At 36.8% G+C, this 17,963-nt stretch overlaps 1 protein-coding gene across 10 annotated transcripts in view; it reads left to right on the top strand.

Moving 5' to 3' along the window:
• Positions 1-17,963, top strand: part of GRM8 (glutamate metabotropic receptor 8) — an 858,863-nt gene that overhangs the window by 677,175 nt on the left and 163,725 nt on the right. For 9 of the 10 annotated variants that reach the window (XR_004058116.1, XM_030933345.1, XM_030933348.1 and 6 more), the window contains one exon: positions 8,000-8,136. Coding sequence is in view for 9 of the 10 variants with exons in the window: in XM_030933345.1 (XP_030789205.1) it covers positions 8,000-8,136 (137 nt within the window). In the remaining variant the exon portion in view is untranslated. Of the gene's footprint in view, positions 1-7,999; positions 8,137-17,963 lie in introns of those variants that run through there. The other variant, XM_030933351.1, reaches the window with a different exon arrangement.

Genomic DNA, 17,963 nt, shown 5'->3' on the forward strand with positions numbered 1-17,963 from the left:
AATATGTAAGAATCAAGCATTGTGTCTGAGATAATTATCAGACAATAATGTGGAGATACAGATAATTGGAAAAGTCTGCATTCAGGGCTAGACATATAAATTTGAGACTCATCAGTGGAGGAATGAGGTTAAATTTCAACTTAAAATGTGTCAAAGAGTAAAAGAGGAATAAGAAAGTGGAAAGAATGAACACAATTTTACCATGAAGGAGAGTGAAAAATGAGGCAGTAGCTGAATGAGTCTGTGGGGGTAGAGTAATGGGTTTTGGTTTTTTTCTTCTTAAGATGAGAGCTATTAGAACTGATTTGTAAATTGATGGGGATGCTTCTGCCAAAAGTCGAAATTTGTGGATGTAAAAGAAAGAAAAGAAAACTGTGAACAGAAAGTGCATGGAAGGTGAGAGTGATGGGACCCCAGCACCAGGGGAGGATGTGACTTTGATTGGACCTGGGACATGTGTTGCATCAGGAGGGATGGGAGAATATGTGTGTGGATGCAGGTAGGCGGTAGAGTTTGTGGTGGAATGATGAGGACGTTTTTGTATTGCTGCCTTTTGTCAGTGGGAATGCATGAAGCAAGCCAAAGTGATGGGGAAAGGAGGGTGTTGGATACTTGAGGGGTGAGAATAAGTCATGAAACAGTCAAATATTACCTAGAAGGGAGGGAGAACTGGACCAAATGGGAAAGTGTGATAGGATTGCAGAGCAATGCTGATTGTCCATGTGAAATCTGAGGGTATGAATTTAAAGTAAGACCAGACAGCAGGGACAAGGTAAAGCAAGTGAGGCACCTAGTATGCAAAATTCAGGGAGACAGACTCCCTCTTGGAGCCATGCCCTGGGTGTCTCATTTGCCTCAGCCTAGTCCTGGTTTTGTCAGACAATAAAATTTTATCATTTTGTCAAAAAATGTTCAACTGCTTGGATGCAGGCAAAGAAGATATACAATTGAATTTAATCATTATTGTGATTTTGATAGAGCGATTCACTGGACAGAGAGAAGCACAAGAGAATAGAGGGTATTCCCTAGGAAGATCATAGAACATGTCTAGGAATAGGAGAGAAGAGTCACTATCATGGGAGCGAAGCAGAGTGACAAAACGGGGTGATTAATGAATTGGTAAGTGGAAGAAATCATAGAATTGTTGCAGTGAGGTTGGAAGGTGGTGTCTAAAGAGGAAAATTTTGGAGATGATATAGTTACTAGACAAGACAAGTTCCAGAGAGTGACTATGACAGTATGTGTCAAGAGGCACAAATGAATTTTTTTAAAAAACTGAGGCCGGGCGCGGTGGCTCAAGCCTGTAATCCCAGCATTTTGGGAGGCCGAGACGGGCGGATCACGAGGTCAGGAGATCGAGACCATCCTGGCTAACAAGGTGAAACCCCATCTCTACTAAAAAATACAAAAAACTAGCCGGGCGACGTGGCGGGCGCCTGTAGTCCCAGCTACTCGGGAGGCTGAGGCAGGAGAATGGTGTAAACCCGGGAGGCGGAGCTTGCAGTGAGCTGAGATCTGGCCACTGCACTCCAGCTCGGGCGACAAGAGTGACACTCCGTCTCAAAAGAAAAAAAACAAAAAAAACTGGTAATTGGGGCCAGGCTTGATGTATCATGCCTGTAATCCCAGCACTTTGGGAGGCTGAGGCGGGTGGATCACCTGAGGTCAGGAGTTCAAGACCAGCCTGGCCAACATGGTGAAACCCTGTCTCTACTAAAACTACAAAAATTGGCCAGGCATGGTGGCACATGCCTGTAATCCTAGCTACTCAGGAAGCCGAGACAAGAGAATCACTTGAACCCGGGAGGCGGAGGTTTCAGTGAACCGAGATGGAGTCACTGCACTCCAGCCTGGAGGGACAGAGACAAGACTTCATCTCAAAACAAACAAACAAACACACATACAAAAAAGGTAATTGGAAATAAGTAAATCTAAATCTGCAGCCATGTTGTTGAGTGATGAGTAAATGATCCTACCACCAAAAAGATAACAGAAATATGGTTGGAAAATACAGTAAGTCACATGCTAAAGGCTTCAGAGAATTGGGGTAAGTAATTGATACATATAAGGGTGAGTAATTGATACATATAAGAATAATCTAATTCCTAAATAATAAAGCTATAGCATGATTTTAATTCAAATATGTGAATCCATTTAAGTGTAATAAATACTTAGTAAAGTAAATTGGATAAGGAAAGAGAGCATGAATAATTGAGAAACTGTTGAAAATTGCTACTTCCTATGGCATTTTGGTCAATGACAAATCTCACATATTTATTCTTCATTTAAGGGTGCTAAAAATTACTAAATTAACTGATCTCATTTCTAGCTTTCTTATTTTTTTCCTGCTTTTCCAATAGCTTAGGTAGTGATGAGCAGGATAATAAAGTTTTGGTAGCAGAAGGGGAGGAGAAAAATAATAAACTTGACAATAAAAAACCTGAGAGGATTGCACTTATAAAAGATTTATAATTTTTGCACATAAAGGTGAATGCAGGCCTGGCGTGGTGACTCACACTTGTAATCCCAGCACTTTGGGAGGCCGAGGTGGGCAGATCACGAGGTCAGGAGATTGAGACCATCCTTGCTAACATGGTGAAACCCCATCTCTACTAAAAATACAAGAAATTAGCCAGACGTGGTGGCGGGCGCCTGTAGTCCCAGCTACTCAGGAAGCTGAGGTAGGAGAATGGCATGAACCCGGGAGGTGGAGCTTGTAGTGAGCCAAGATCATGCCACTGCACTCCAGGCCGGGCAACAGAGCGAGACTCTGCCTCAAAAAAAAAAAAACAAAAAAAAAGGTGAATGTATTATTTTTACATTGTGTTTTGCATGGTGTAAGCAAGAAAATGTATACCAAAGGGGCATAAGTGCAGCCAAAGGAATGGAAGATGATGAGTATTGGCGTTCATTGCACATCTATTGTGTACCAGTCATATACACTGTCATCTTGTGCAATGCTTGTAACAGTTTAGGAAGGTTGGGGTTATTATACCTGCTTGGCAGATGAGAAAACAGGCTTTTAAGGAGGGTAACTTACTCAGATCACACAGGTAATTGGTAGGGTCAGAAAGCAGACTCTATTCCCTGTATCCCAAGCCCATATTCTTCCCCTGCACAATATTTAAAAGAGCCAACATTTTCAAAAAAAAAAAAAAAATCTTTGTTGAATGTATTGTTTTCCCTGCAAAACCATGTTGGAGTGTTTGAGATACCTACGAATAAAAATATTTTTTGACACATTTCTTACCGAACAGAAAATATTCAAGGAGATGTATGACCTCTAAGGGTAGCACCTGATGAGTAGACATTACCTCACAATTCCATGTTGCTTGTTTCCATTTCCTCACTAGCAAATGTGGATGGAAAAGTTTGTTTGTTTGTTTGAAGACAGCATCTCGCTCTGTCACCTGGAGTTGGAGAGCAGTGACACCATTCTAGTTCACTGTAACCTCAAGCTCCTGGTTTCAAGCGATCTTTCCACCCCAGCCTCCTGAGTAATAAGGAGTACAGGCACACGCCACCATGCCTGGCTTATTTCTCTTTTGGTAGAGATGGGGGTCTCACTGTGTCATCCAGGCTGGTCTTGAGCTCCTGGCCTGAAGAGATCCTCCTACCTCAGCCTCCCAAAGTGCTGGGATTAAAAGTATGAGCCACTGCACCCAGCCTGAAAACTATTTTAAAAAATTAATCCACTTTTGGCTGGGCACGTTTATTCATACCTGTAATCCCAGCATTTTGGGAGGCCAAGGTGGGAGGATTGTTTGACCCCAGGAGTTCGAGACCAGCCTGGGCAGCATGGCAAAACCCTATGTCTACCAAAAATTACAAAAATTAGCTGGACATGATGGCACACGCCTGTGGTCCCAGCTACTCAGGAGAGTGAGGTAGGGTGATCCCTTGATCCTAGGAGGAAGATGTTGCAGTGAACCAAGATGACACCACTGCGCTCCAGCCTGAGTGACAGAGGGAAACCCTGTCCTCCACCCTCCTCAAAAACAAAATTAATACACTTCAAAATTTATGAAATACCTAAAGTATAGGATGGAGAGAAACAAAACAGGAAAATATGAGCATAATTTATCATATAAAATATGTGTGAATATTGCTTAATCAAATATATTTAAATTATATTTCTTACCTGTGTTGTTATTAAACCTTGATAAATTGATGACTATATTAACAAACATCTGTCATTTGAAATTTTTTTGTGGACAAAAAAATATTTGACACTTAATTCTGTTTCTTAGAGTGGCCAGTTTCAGTACAAACAATGATATTTTTAAAAGATGGCAAACTTGTAGGAATTATTAAACAGCTAATGAGTTAGTTCCTTATGGCTACTCAACGATGCTCTTTCTACATCGACCAGAGTTCTATGGCAGTCATTTGAAATGAGTCAATATGTAATGGAATCAATTCTTCCTGAAAGAAGGTTGAAGTAATTCAACTGCAAGCCTAGTTTGAGACTAGAAATCGCATTAGGAAAACAAGATGCAAAGGTGATCAGTAATAAAAACCACTTCAGCTACCGGTAATTAATGGAGAGCCCATTCAAAGATATGTCAAAGTTTCCCTGTGGTTTCCCTAATGTCACATTAATAGCAAGGTGAGAGGATTTATTTGTTCTCTCCATTTGTGAATACAAAAGATGGGAGGAAATATACATGAAGTTCATAATGTCACGAAGAGGGAAGCATGGATTTGCTTGGGATCATTAGTGGATGCCTCTTTCATGCTTTCCTATAATCTATTGATTACTCACTCAGGACTGAGTACTGTGTTTGCTGCAGTGCTTACAATGATAATAGATACTTTTGCCTTTCCTAAGAAGACCATAGCTTTGTGAGGATTGCAGAGAGTCCACCCAATGTTGAACACATAGTGGGCTCTAAAAAAGGATCTGTGGAATAAATGTTTGTTCAGGTATGGGATGGATAGTAAAAGTCTGTGGAGTGTTGCGAGGGCTTTGATATTGCATGTTAGGACATAAAGAGGTGGTTGGGCACCTTCCCCAGGGTTGGAGTAAGATGAAGCTTCTATAAGTGCATGGACTTTGAACCATATCTTGAAGGAATTATATAGAGAGGGGTAAGGAGGAAAGAGAATGGGAAATTAGAGAAAATAGCATGAGCAAAGACAGAACGGTGAGACAGAGCATGATGAATTTAGGGACCTGCATTTTAGGTATAGGTGGCATTGTGTTGAAAGAGAACAGAGATTAATGAGAGTGACATCATGGAAACTTACATGCTCACTGAGTTTATATGTTCTCACATAGACAGTGGCTCTCAAACACAACATTTCCATAAAACAACAGAAGAAATTATAGTTAATACGTAATATGATGTACTAAATGTTTTATATATATTGATTCATTTAATCCTTATATATCCCTCTGAGGTAAGAATTGCTGTTAGCCCACTGTATAACTGAGAAATGTGAGATATAGGGAAATTAAGAAATGCACTCAAGATACTACATCAATAAGTGACAGAGTGGCGTTTGAACCCAATGATCTGTCTCCAGAACCCACACTCATAACTGCTTTAGAATATTGCTCCTTAATACACTGTCAAATATAGTGTAACTTATCTTAATAATGATATTCAAAGTATCTAAGTTGGAAATTATTATATTTTGTAACAATGTAGCTCTCCAATGAGCTCTCTTGAGAGGCTTTCTTGACTTGGATATAGAAACAGCTAGCACATTAGGAATTATGTATAACTCAGGGTATATTCATGGGAATGTGTTATACACGTGACATATTTCATCTTAGGTACTGTTACTGTAAAAAAGATTGGGGACTGCTGTTGTGGAATATAAGGAGTCCCTTGGTCAAGGAAGTGACAACTTGGGATATTTGAAGTAGAGAGAATTAAGTATCCCTTTATTGAGGAGAGAATATGCAATTAAAATATTTCAAAGTTATATATAAATGTCAGGAATTGATCGTGTTAATATGAAATTCTTAACCTATGTGTTTTTCCAGTCAGAAATACCTTCCTCATTTGAATTTCAATAATCTTTTGTCTAGCCATCACTTAGAGAACTTTCAACATCCTTTCTATTACTATGTGTTGGTGTGCACTGAAAATAAATGTGGAGTGAATAATTATCCCCATACACTGTTCTAAGCACTTGACAAATGTTGATTATTTAATTCTCACAACAACTCTTTGAGAAAAGTATCATTATTACTCCCATTTTACAGATGAAGGAACTGAGGATTTAAGAGGTTAACCTGCTCGAGGTCACTAGGAGCAGAGGAAGGCTTTGGTCAGGTTTGGCAAATGGGTTCCACGTGAATATATAAGGAGTAGCTAAGATAGCACTGCTTGATTGGAGAGCTCTTATTTTATTCCCTGAGTAATGTACATCTATTGATTTATATATAAAGTCATTTCCCATGTGAATTAATAATAGTAATAATAATTTACATGTATACAGCTCTTTTAGGACCTCAAAAGTTATCCATATTTATTGTTAAGTCCCTGTGGCAAGTGAAGGAAAAGGGACATACACAAGTTGTAGAAATCAATGGGGAGTGGAGTGAGCCTGGACATGGAACTTCCAATTCTGAGAGCAGAGGTCTTTCTCCCATGTGGTGCCATCTCTTGCAGCCTCAGCAGTTCCTGATGATACCAGATATCTGTAGTCTCATCAGAGAACTCACACCATGATTTTTTAGGAAGAATCAAGAAAACAGAATATTAGACATCTGTCCATTAAATACTGAAAAAGTATTCACATTGTTGCTATGTGACTCTGATTAAATTTATTTACAGCTTATTGTCTTTTTTGATAAAGTCATCAATTTGTTTGATAAGTTAAATATTTTGGAATTTTGTGATGGCTGGTAATTAGGTAAACAACTCTACAGATAGAATAAGAAACTCATTATAAGATGGGAATATGTACAGTTGACTTATATAACTATTCGTAATGTATACTTTTGGTGACTATAGTATGAGACAGAGATAACAAGAAGGGGAAGCTCTCTAGCACATTATAGAAATTAAATCCAATATCCTGTGAGAAGAGAGTCAGAGAAGAGGCCTGCAGAGAGAAGACAGACACTAAGAAAAGGGATTGGTGTCATGTGAATTTTTCAAGATAGGAAAGAATAAAAAAAAAAAATGTACAGAAGCCTAAAAGCTGTTAGAGAAAAGGAAAATCTATATGGATAGTGAAGCTAGATGGAACAAGAAGACATTGGGGTGGTGATCCATTTCTACTCTTCCCCTGTAATTACATGAAAGTTAGTAAGAGGGAAAGTAAAAGTGAGCAGAAACTATTAAGAGAAAAGATGAAAACCTCTGAAAGGAATGGAGTTTAGAAAAGACTACAGTTCTTGCATCCTGCTGCTCTGCCACTCTTAGACCTGTCACTGTGAAGGGGGAGAACATTTATGATCTGAGCAGAGTTGAGACTTCCCATAGATCACTACCTCACCCATTGAGAGGTTCCCAACAGTAGACCCCATTGCTATACTCTGGGGCAGAAGTAGCAGAGGCACAGGAACTGAAAAGGCAACTGCTTTAGAGAGTTTAGAAAAAGCAAAAGTCAGGATTCTGGCCAGAACATTCTCCTGCTGTAATTTGAATTGCTGTTAGTAGTTCGAATTGTACAATAGCTGTCATGCTTCAAAACATTTACATTTTTCTCTATTAACTATCATACTATGTAGCCAGTATTGAATACTCAGGCTATCAACTTTTATTTATTTAGCTGTTATGTGCATTGCTTAACTTGGATACTCATCATTTACTTTCTAATGTGTACAATAAAGCACATCTTACTCATGTATATACGTCTAGGCTTCTTTTCATGTAAAAGATATTATGCTATCAAGAATGACCTTGTATGGATTGCAATCTTTGTATCACTTACTGCACACCATATAATTTTATCTACCATTCCTTCTAAAAGAAAAATAAGCCCAGTGGGCTATCTTACTAAAACTTTATTAACATTGTTTTCTAAATCTTTATAGGCAGTGCTGGCACTCCTGTCACTTTTAATGAAAACGGAGATGCTCCTGGACGTTATGATATCTTCCAGTATCAAATAACCAACAAAAGCACAGAGTACAAAGTCATCGGCCACTGGACCAATCAGCTTCATCTAAAAGCAAGTATCATTATAAACATCTATTAATGTGTATAACTCTCCAGGAGGGATGCTTTATTTTTAAGTATATAACTTTTGCCAGAATAGATTTTCCCCATAAATAAACTTTTAGAAAATGTATGACTTGATTCTCTCTTCAATTTTGAAATGTTATGGACATTCTTGAGCCTCTTTAGAGAAATCTTCTGATATCTGTAAGAATTTAATGAATGATCTGATTTTTTTTCTGTAATTGACTATATACTTAGAGGAATTTTGCCTTTTTATGAAAAAGAAATTTGTTGTAATCTTTGTACAATTTTTGTATGTCTGTGTGTTGGAGGTGGGGTGGAATTGACTGAATATGCCCTCATTTATAAATTTGGGCTTAAAAAAAAAGGCACATCACCTTTGCCACGTCACAAGGTGAGACCTTCTGGCTATATCAGGTTGATGGATGTGAATCATACTATGCGTTTATATTGCCTCTTTCAGTTGCAACACCAGGGAAGGTTGATGTATCCAAGGGTGATGTTCAGATTATTTAACAGCTTTTAGAGCTACCTGCTGTTTTTGTCTACCTCCAGCACTCTTCAGGTCAAGGTCCGTTAATTCTCAGTTTCCACAAGTGGCCATGTGAGGGCGACTTGAAGAGCCCAGCTGGAAGCAGGTTCCCAAGACCTGGGTTTGGTGCCCAAAAGCACCTGGGCATTTGCCTGGAAGGTGCCACACCATCACCCAGGGTTCTGTTTCTTTCGACTGGAATCTGATAGGGACCCAGTGGGGTTAGCACATGGGGATGGCTGTAGGGAGGAGGAGCTTTATCAGGTGTCCAAGACTGGTGGGCACTCCCTCAGAGGAACTCTCTTAAGGCAGAGGTCTTTGGGGGATTTGGGGAGAGCTACTAGGTACCATCACTCTTTAATCCTAAGGGGCTCTGGAACAGGAAACCAATTCTGAACTTGATGGATAAGGGAGGTCCAGGAAATCAGTGCACAGGGCTGTGGATGCTGAGGTGGGGAGGCCAGGGAGGGTAACATCTACTTACTGTAAAGATTATTTGACATTTCAGCAGCCCTTTGCCACATATTAGTGCACACTGGCTTTTTTAGGTATAGAGAAGGTTGGAGCACGTTCTGTAGTCTCAGCCGAGGTTTGGAGTTCATTCATCCAGCATCTCCCACAGAAATGTAGGACTATTCACAGAAATTTGGCGGCCAAGAAATAACTACAAGAACAGTAGACAGTAGAATGTTTTTAAAATGCTTCAAATAAACTAGGAAAATATTCTTCTTCTGTTCTATTTTTTTGTGTATTCACTCTTTCCTCTAACAAAAACATCTCCTCTTCTTGATTATCAGAGCTACCATAATACTGTGAAAGTGTACACATGCTTTCTCATGTTTGAACCTAATCAGAAGACATCAATTTGATATTTTTAATCAATTTTTTTCTATTTCCAAATATGTCCCCCAAAGTGATATGTCTATGCAGCACCAGTCACCCAAGTTCTCAGAAAAGTAGATGATGAGAAATTACAGAACCAGAGAGATTATGATTTATTTTCTTCCTCATAATTATTACAGCTATGCATTTAATAATGCACAGACGGCTTATGTTTCTAACTATTGTAGTGATACGTAAGGCCACATATCAATACTTTACTACTTGTAGGTGCTTCATGAAATCTTATCCATTGTTCTGCAATCCAAATTGACATTTACTGAAACATAACTTTGATAATGCCACAGGTTATTGATAATCAATAGCTTTTTGACAAAAGCCCTTTTGAAAGAGGACCTATGGGAAACGAAATAAGACAGAAATGATTTGACAAGGTCTAAGATAGGGAAGTTACTTTTGTCTGACTTTTATTAATGTCAAACTGCCTATCATTAATATATTCTGATGATTAGGGATTTACACAGCAAAATCAAATGTTTCAGAAATATATGCACTAACATACAATACCATTACGTGACATAATTTTACACACAAGTACACATATATACCTACCTCACCATCTACACATAATGTAGTTATAAAACTTTCTATTGAATCTCAAGCTGCTCTTTGATGTACATTTAACAGTGCATGAAAGTTTTATGTTTATGACTGTGTTATTGTTCATAAAATGTATCAAAACAATTTGTGAGAATTATTTCTCATGCATGATTATGATCATTTGTAACTAGATAGCACTGCTGGTTTTACTGAAATGGAAAATGCAGCTCTTAGAAGAAAAAATAATAAATTGGACTGTGGGGAGAGGTTATAAATTAAGAATTGAATTCTGAGGAATATCAGGACAAATCAAATGACTTTTATCCTTAGGAGTTGCATTAGTCACCTGCTTGAAGGTGGAGTATTAGAGTGCTTGGCAAGCTACTGATTTGTTAATGTTCTGCTTAGATCTGTGGCAAAGTACTAAACAAATCATTTACCTCAGTTTTATCATGTCTAAAATGAAAACAGTAGCACCCACCTTATATGGTTGTAATAAGCATTAAATGAAATAATGCAATAAATAACTTTGCCCCGTGCTTGGCACATCAGAGGTCTATAAATGTTGCTTGTGATTAGTCCAATATCTCAATATTCCACATGGTCAGTGAGAGACATGATAGATAATGAGTGTACTGGGTAAAGTGAAGGTCCCATTAGACGAGGAACTTGAGTTTGTGTGAGAAAGTTCAGAGACAACCTTTGCATTCAAAATGGTGACTGTTTGTCCCCACAGCCAGTCCTTTCTGCCTGTCTTTGACATTGGCCTTAATACTTGGAAAATCTCTCTGCACTCAAAAAGTAAACTTTATATAAGATAAATTTATTTTCCTGTGGTAACATGTGGGTAGGTATCATCCTCATGTTTTGAATGGATTTGGTAAATTCAGTCTGTGCTCATACTCTGTTAACAGGTGTTGAGACTAGAGTGAATAGGTGAACCCTGCTCTCAGGGCACTCATGGATTAGGAGAGACAAACGCTCTGACCAACCATTCTAGCGCAATGAAGCAGGTGCACTGATGAAGGTATATATACGGGTTTGCAATGGCAGCCTAGAGAGAGGTTCCTAATCTGGCCCAACCTCTGGTGGGAATTGGCACTGTGGCCAAAGGAGGATACTGACAAGAGGATTTACTCTTCTCCATATACTCCATCTCTTCTTGTTCTATTAAACCAGATTTATGATAGCTTTCACATTCTCAATGGTAAGCATTTATCAGTCAGTTATTGGATTGAACTCTGCTTGTTTTCAAAGAGCCAGTTTTTCTGGCTGAATTCAACCATAGTATAAATTTGCAGAAAGAGGGTATATGGTTAGGCATATTTGAATGCAGTAAATTTGCCTTGAATATCTCTTAGTGGATTGAATGAATTTTTGAAATAAGTAGATTATTCTTTTTCTTTTTCCTGGAAAGTATATTAGGTATTTCATTTCCTCCAAAGCATTGTCTTTATTGTTCCAAACATTACTGTTTCTTTTTTCTTTTTATGAAACTGACATATGTTCTTAATTTAGCAATTACAATCAGCATAGTTTAAGTTTTCTACTCAGTAATCTCGGCCCACACATGAGGGGTGTATTGTCTACCTGAGAGTGAATTAGAACGAACAAGTCTCTCTATTTTGTTAGGCAGAAACTCTCAAGAGGCAGGTGGTCCTTATTAGTGATTACAAAACATATTGTAACCTAGAGGTTCAGAGTAAACAGAATAGCCTGAACTGTGAAAAGAACAGCCATATGCTGCTCTGTGTCCACAGGGAGAACGTGTCTTGGGGATACTGTATGGGCCAAAAATAACTCAGGACATTTTTTTTAATGCTTTTTCCAACCAGATCCACTTTTTCTTGATTACTGTAGGAATGAAACATATGTTTTTATTGTTTTCAATATATTATTCTTTTTATAATCAAGGAAATAAGTTGAATATAAATGATAAAAACAAAGAATAGTGACTTTACAAGGTGTCCCAATCACAATGATTAGTGGCAGAATGTAATTTGGAAGGGTGATTTGAAGGAGAACCTGATTTAATAATTTTGAACCTGATTTAATTTTCAGTGGATGACGCCATAGAAGAAAAACTTCTGACAGGGTACTGAGCTTTGAGCCTCAGTTTTCTCATCTAAGTGGGGTAATAGATACTATTATGAATAGTAAACACATATGGTGGTCAAGAACAAAATCTCAAAGTCAAAAAGAAGATATTTGAATTCTGACCTTTCATTCAGGAGCTGTGTAGCCTTGGGCATGTGACAGACTCAGGTTCTTTATCTACTTACTTGATAGAGTTCTTGAGATCATCAAGGAAATTGTATGTACAAAAATCCTAGAACATTGACTGGCACATATTAGGTATTGAATGAATATGATAAAAATTTTTGTTTTGTTTTGCTAGTACAACCAGCCTACCAAAGAGGACCTTTACTGGGTATTTCAGTATGAAATCAAACTGAAGCTGTATTTGCAGTCTTCTTTCTGTCTTTATTCTGATGTTCTGAATAGGGAGTAGCTGTAAAGAGAGCTATATGCACCATGATAACTTGGCTGTTTACACAATAAGCCCAAAGTATTTGTTTTGATATTTTAAAAAGTAGGCTCTATGATTCAAATGCTTTGGAAAAAACTAAAACTTGAGCAAACTTTCTGATGGAATTTTACTCCACAAAATTATTCTTTACCACATACCTATAGTACAGTATTTATTTTAAACGAATGTATGTATTTTCTTATGATGATCAGTTAAATATATATGTGCTATATATATATGTATACTGGGGCTTCCTTGGCTTGCTTGGAATAAAAAAAGGGAGAATTCCTGAGTCTCCCCATTTGTCTCAGGGATTTTTTTTTTATTCTTGATAAACATCAACTGTTTCTTTTTAATATGAAAATCATTAATTTCATCAATTTCATAGAGGAACAGCTTTTATATAATGAAAAATATTAAAATGGTTTTGAAGTAACAATGGACTGAATAGAGTTGAAACAGTGTTTGAGAGAAGACTTGACCTTTGTTTGCTTTGTTAGGAAACATGCATTTTCTCTTTGCCTCTGTCTCCCTGTTTGCAAAGTTGCTTACATGTGAAAATGTTCTTTCCTATGATTGTCAGTGCACACACATACATACATACATACACAAACACATATGTGTATATATAAACATATATAATAGATAATAAAAAAAAATATATATATATATATATTTGTTCACCCTATGAAATAAGTATTATATGAAGCACTCCTTTTCCTACATAGCATAAATGTGAGTCAATTTCCTGGGCCTTTTCTCTATATTCTGTTAGAACTTTAAATGCCACTCTAGTTCTTAATTTTGTACTCCATTATGAAAATACTTTGTTCTGTTTCCTTTCCTTGCAACAAGATGATTTTTAAAGCTGTATATTTGTTTATTAGATGCTAATTGATTATTTTCAAAAAGTCATTTTGAGGTCATTACTTATATCTCTGTTTATGAGATAACAAGATATAAGGTAATAATATGATTTGGTAAAATCATATTATTCACAGATTGAGCAAATGTTAAGGTGATTAAATTTTAACTACATTCTTGCCAAGCCCAGAGTAAGTACTCAGTAAGTGTGTATTTAATATGTCATGAATAATATGCTGATCTTTTCTACATATTGACTGAACATAGATGGATGATCCAAGATTATCTATTAGGAAGTGCACTCATGCACAGATTATTTGTTCAGTGATGTTCCCTGCCAGGCAGGATGAATATCCATGGCAGGGCATCAGTATAAAATATATAGTCATCCCTATGTAGATATGGGGAATTGGTTTCAGGACCACCACATAAACCAAAATCTATGCATGACGATTTCCCCCAGTCAGCCTTGCAGAAGCCATGCATATGAAAAATCAGGCCTTCTTATATGCAGATTTCACATCTGCCAATACTATAGTTTCTGTCTGTGTTTGATTGAAAAAAACCAATGTAGAAGTCATACACTCCAAACCCTCGTTGTCCAAGGGTCAACTATATTTCCAGATATCAATAGATTTCTAATCCATTAAGGGCAACCATGTAGTCATAACTACAATAAATGTATAATTATACAGGTACAGATTAAATAATAAGCTATTTGAATTCATTGGTTTGAATGTGAATTCAAGGAATCAATGATCACCTTAAACTAGGGACATTGGATAGTTTCTTGACATAGATGAAATTCAAACTAGACTTTAAATTATTTTAATGGTCAGAAATATTTGGAAGAACATATAGGCCATTAAAAAAGTATCCATTCATCCATCCACGATTCATTCATTCATGTATTCATTTTGTAAAACAGAGCCTCCAGTTTGCCAATGCTGCAGTGCATGCTAGGATGGTTTAGAAGTGTCTCAGATTCAGTTCATTGTGTCATCCATGAAGTAACAGGACTATGCAGGTTCAACATCCAAGGATATGTCTCTCTCATGAGCCCATACTAATACATCCAGCTGTGTTCCTTTATTCTTTTTCAACTTTAAACACAAATTCATAATTAGCAAAGTATTATCAGCATTCACAAAGAAACATATTCTCTCTTGGTCTAGAGGCTGGGGAACTAGAGAACTGTGCTGGTGTATCTGATTTAAAACATTTCAGTACAAATGAGTCAAGAAGACCCCAGTAGTTAGATGGCCTGACAGGTGCAGCCTGACCCTTCCCTTCCATTCTCAGAGAAGCAAGACAATTGGAGGCAAGGAACTTGTTCTACTTGGCTTTATGTCTTTAATGATTAGTATAATATGAGACTTACTAAATGTTCATGAATAAATTAATAAACCAAAAATGTAAAGCACTGTTATCTTTACAAGGCCAAAAAGGTGAGCTGACCCTATGATACTGAGATAATGTATAACCGAGGAGCACACTGTAGTAAGGGTAGAGCTAGAAGCCATTGTCAAGGTAATCAAGGACAAACTCCAGAATGGGTAATCACGTTAAAAGATCCTTGCAATCAGGCCAGATAGAATCTAAGGGAAAGTCCAAAGTTACAAACAGGAGCAAGAGGAGTGCATATAAGCGACCCAGATAAAATTCTAAGGGGCACATTGTTATTATTACCAATGGCTTTGGCTTCTATTCTTGCCCATGCCATTCGCAGACCTTCAAATCCTGCAGATGGCCTTAGAGTTACTGAGTGACTTCTGATAACTGTCTTTGAGGAGCATTTGCCATTGAATGGGCAGATCTATTCTGCTTACACGAGGACTTCATAATGCAAGTTGTTAAGTATAATAATACAGATGAGGACTGTTGTCTAGGTTTTCATAGAGAGCTAGATAAAGGCTCAGTTTCTTTACGGGACTGAGTATGATTCTGAGCTTCCAGAACAGAGGACAATCTGATCAGAGAACATTGTGGGGAATGAAGAGAGATAGCTTGAACTTAAATTCTACAAGACCTCATATACCATGAGAACATTTTAAGATATTTTTGAGCTACAGTGAGTTTTTCAATAGAGAGATGCTCATGTTTAAGCTTCAGGAGAATGTCTTTGGCAGCAAAGTGCAGATTGGCTGGAGAAGAGGTAGTTCCGTGAGCTAAGTCAAGGCTGTAATTAAGAGGTTTTTTTTCTATTTTACTTAATTTTTGGATAGATTCTCCCTCACCTATTTATCTACTTTGTTCCAGCCTTAATTCATAAAATATTTTGAAAGGCCTTACTAAATGTATTTATCACAGTAGGACAAATAAATAAGTGAGGACATTAGGAACAAGGGATAAAAAGAGTTAGTGAATTTTAGTTCATACTCAACTTACATTTTCCCAATAACAACAACAAATAGATTCATCTAGGCTATTCAGTAGAGTAGGTGAAATAATCTTGCCACTATTTTAAGAATGTACAAAACTATGCCATACCAAATCTGATTTAATCTGATTAGGACTTGAGAAGCTGAATCCAATTATCTAGATCCAGTTGGAGGCAGGTTTCTAGGGTAATCTACTGGTATTCAGGGTGTCTAGTTGTTTTTCAGGGAGAAATGGGCATTGAAAACCTGTCATTATAAAAAAAAAAAAAAAACAGGAAAAAACCACAAGAGTTTAATTAGTTATTTAAATAATAACTGAAAATAGCAGAAATGGAGAAGAAACAACAAAAAAGGTAGACTTCACATATGACTGAGAACATGTGATATTTGCTAATAGAATGGTGATTAGCACAGTCAGGGAAGAATAGGGGAGGGGAATTAAGAAGGGTGGGTGGGAGTATAAAAATATAGTCAGATAGAAGGATGGAGTTCTAGTGTTCAATAGCACAATAGGATGACGATAGTTAACAGTACTTTATTGTATATTTCAAAATAGCTGGAAGAGAAGATTCAGAATGTTCCCAACATAAAGAAATGATAAATGTTTGAAGGAGATCCTAAATCCCCTGATTTTATCATTACATATTGATGCATGTATCAAAACGTCATATGTACCCAACAGATATGTACAACTATTATGTATCCATAATAATTAAAAATTTCAAAGATAGCAGTTTAATTAGAAAAGGAAAATCAAAGAAAGTGATGCTGCTTAAAGACATAACATAAAATAAGAAATGTGTTTTTATACCAGCACCAAAGATGGATAAAAGAAGCTGGTGACTCTAGACTTTTATGGGGATAATAAAGTAATAAAAATGAAAATAAATGGTATTTTAATCCTTATTTTAACCTTGGGAGGAGTAAAATAAGTACAATTTTAACATAACAAGTAGAATAAGTAAGGTTAAAATAAGGTTATAAACATAAAATGAAGCTCTGGAATAGAGGAATAACTGGTAAAAAGTCATTTTGTTATGGTAGATTTACATGTGAATCCTGTATCCTAGAGTACTTGTAAAAGCTCAGTGGGTTTCATCAGTGTTATGTGAAATCTAAAACGTACAAGAGAATTCCAACTAAGAATTGAAAAGTATTGTATGTGAATTAAAATATGTAGCCTCGGATTGTAGATAGGCCAGTGATTTATTAGAGCAAGACAAAAGAATAATTAATGTTTATTGACTGAATCAAAAATTTCTCATGACATCTTTCCTCAAAGCTTCCAATAATTAATTGGGGGAGAAGAGCCAAAAGCTAGGATCCTCCTAAACTCCCCATACTATGTTAATATGGTTATAGATGCCATATTTTCAACTGAAGTTACAGAAATATGCAACTGTGTATAATCTCCGGGGTTTGAGATGTAAAACAATGTTCTCTCTTTAGATTATTTCTTTTTAGTTGTATATTTAAATGATGAAATATACAACAAGGACATAGAAATGTACTAAATTTTGCTAGTATTTGATTGCTTTCACTTGTCATAAATCATCTTTATTGACATTATTGTGAGATAATTGCAGATATATTTGCAGGTATAGGAAATAATTGAGATTCCATGTCCCTTTTACATAGATTTTTCCAACAATAACCTTTGCAAAATTATTGTACAGTATCACAACTAGGATATTGACATTCATATAATCTACCAATCTTATTCAGATCTCCCTAGTTTTACTTGTATTCCTCTGTGTGTGTGAGTGCATGTGCTTACAGCTCTCTGCTATTTTGTTAACCATTTACGTCTGTGTATGTGCTACCACAGTAAACATACAGAACATTTCTGTTACCACAAGGATCATTTATGTTGTCTTGTCATATCCGTATTATTTTCTCACCTATATGCCTCTCTCCCCAGTGCCTGAAAACCACTAATGTGTTCTCTATTTACATAATTTTGTCATTTCTAGAGTGTTATACAACCCCATCCATACGTGGGCAAAGGACATGAAAAGACATTTTTCAAAAGAAGACATACATGTAGCCAACAAGTATATAAAAACGCT

This window comes from Rhinopithecus roxellana, chromosome 6 (assembly GCF_007565055.1).
Source record: "Rhinopithecus roxellana isolate Shanxi Qingling chromosome 6, ASM756505v1, whole genome shotgun sequence".
NCBI classification, from domain to species: Eukaryota; Metazoa; Chordata; class Mammalia; order Primates; family Cercopithecidae; genus Rhinopithecus; species Rhinopithecus roxellana.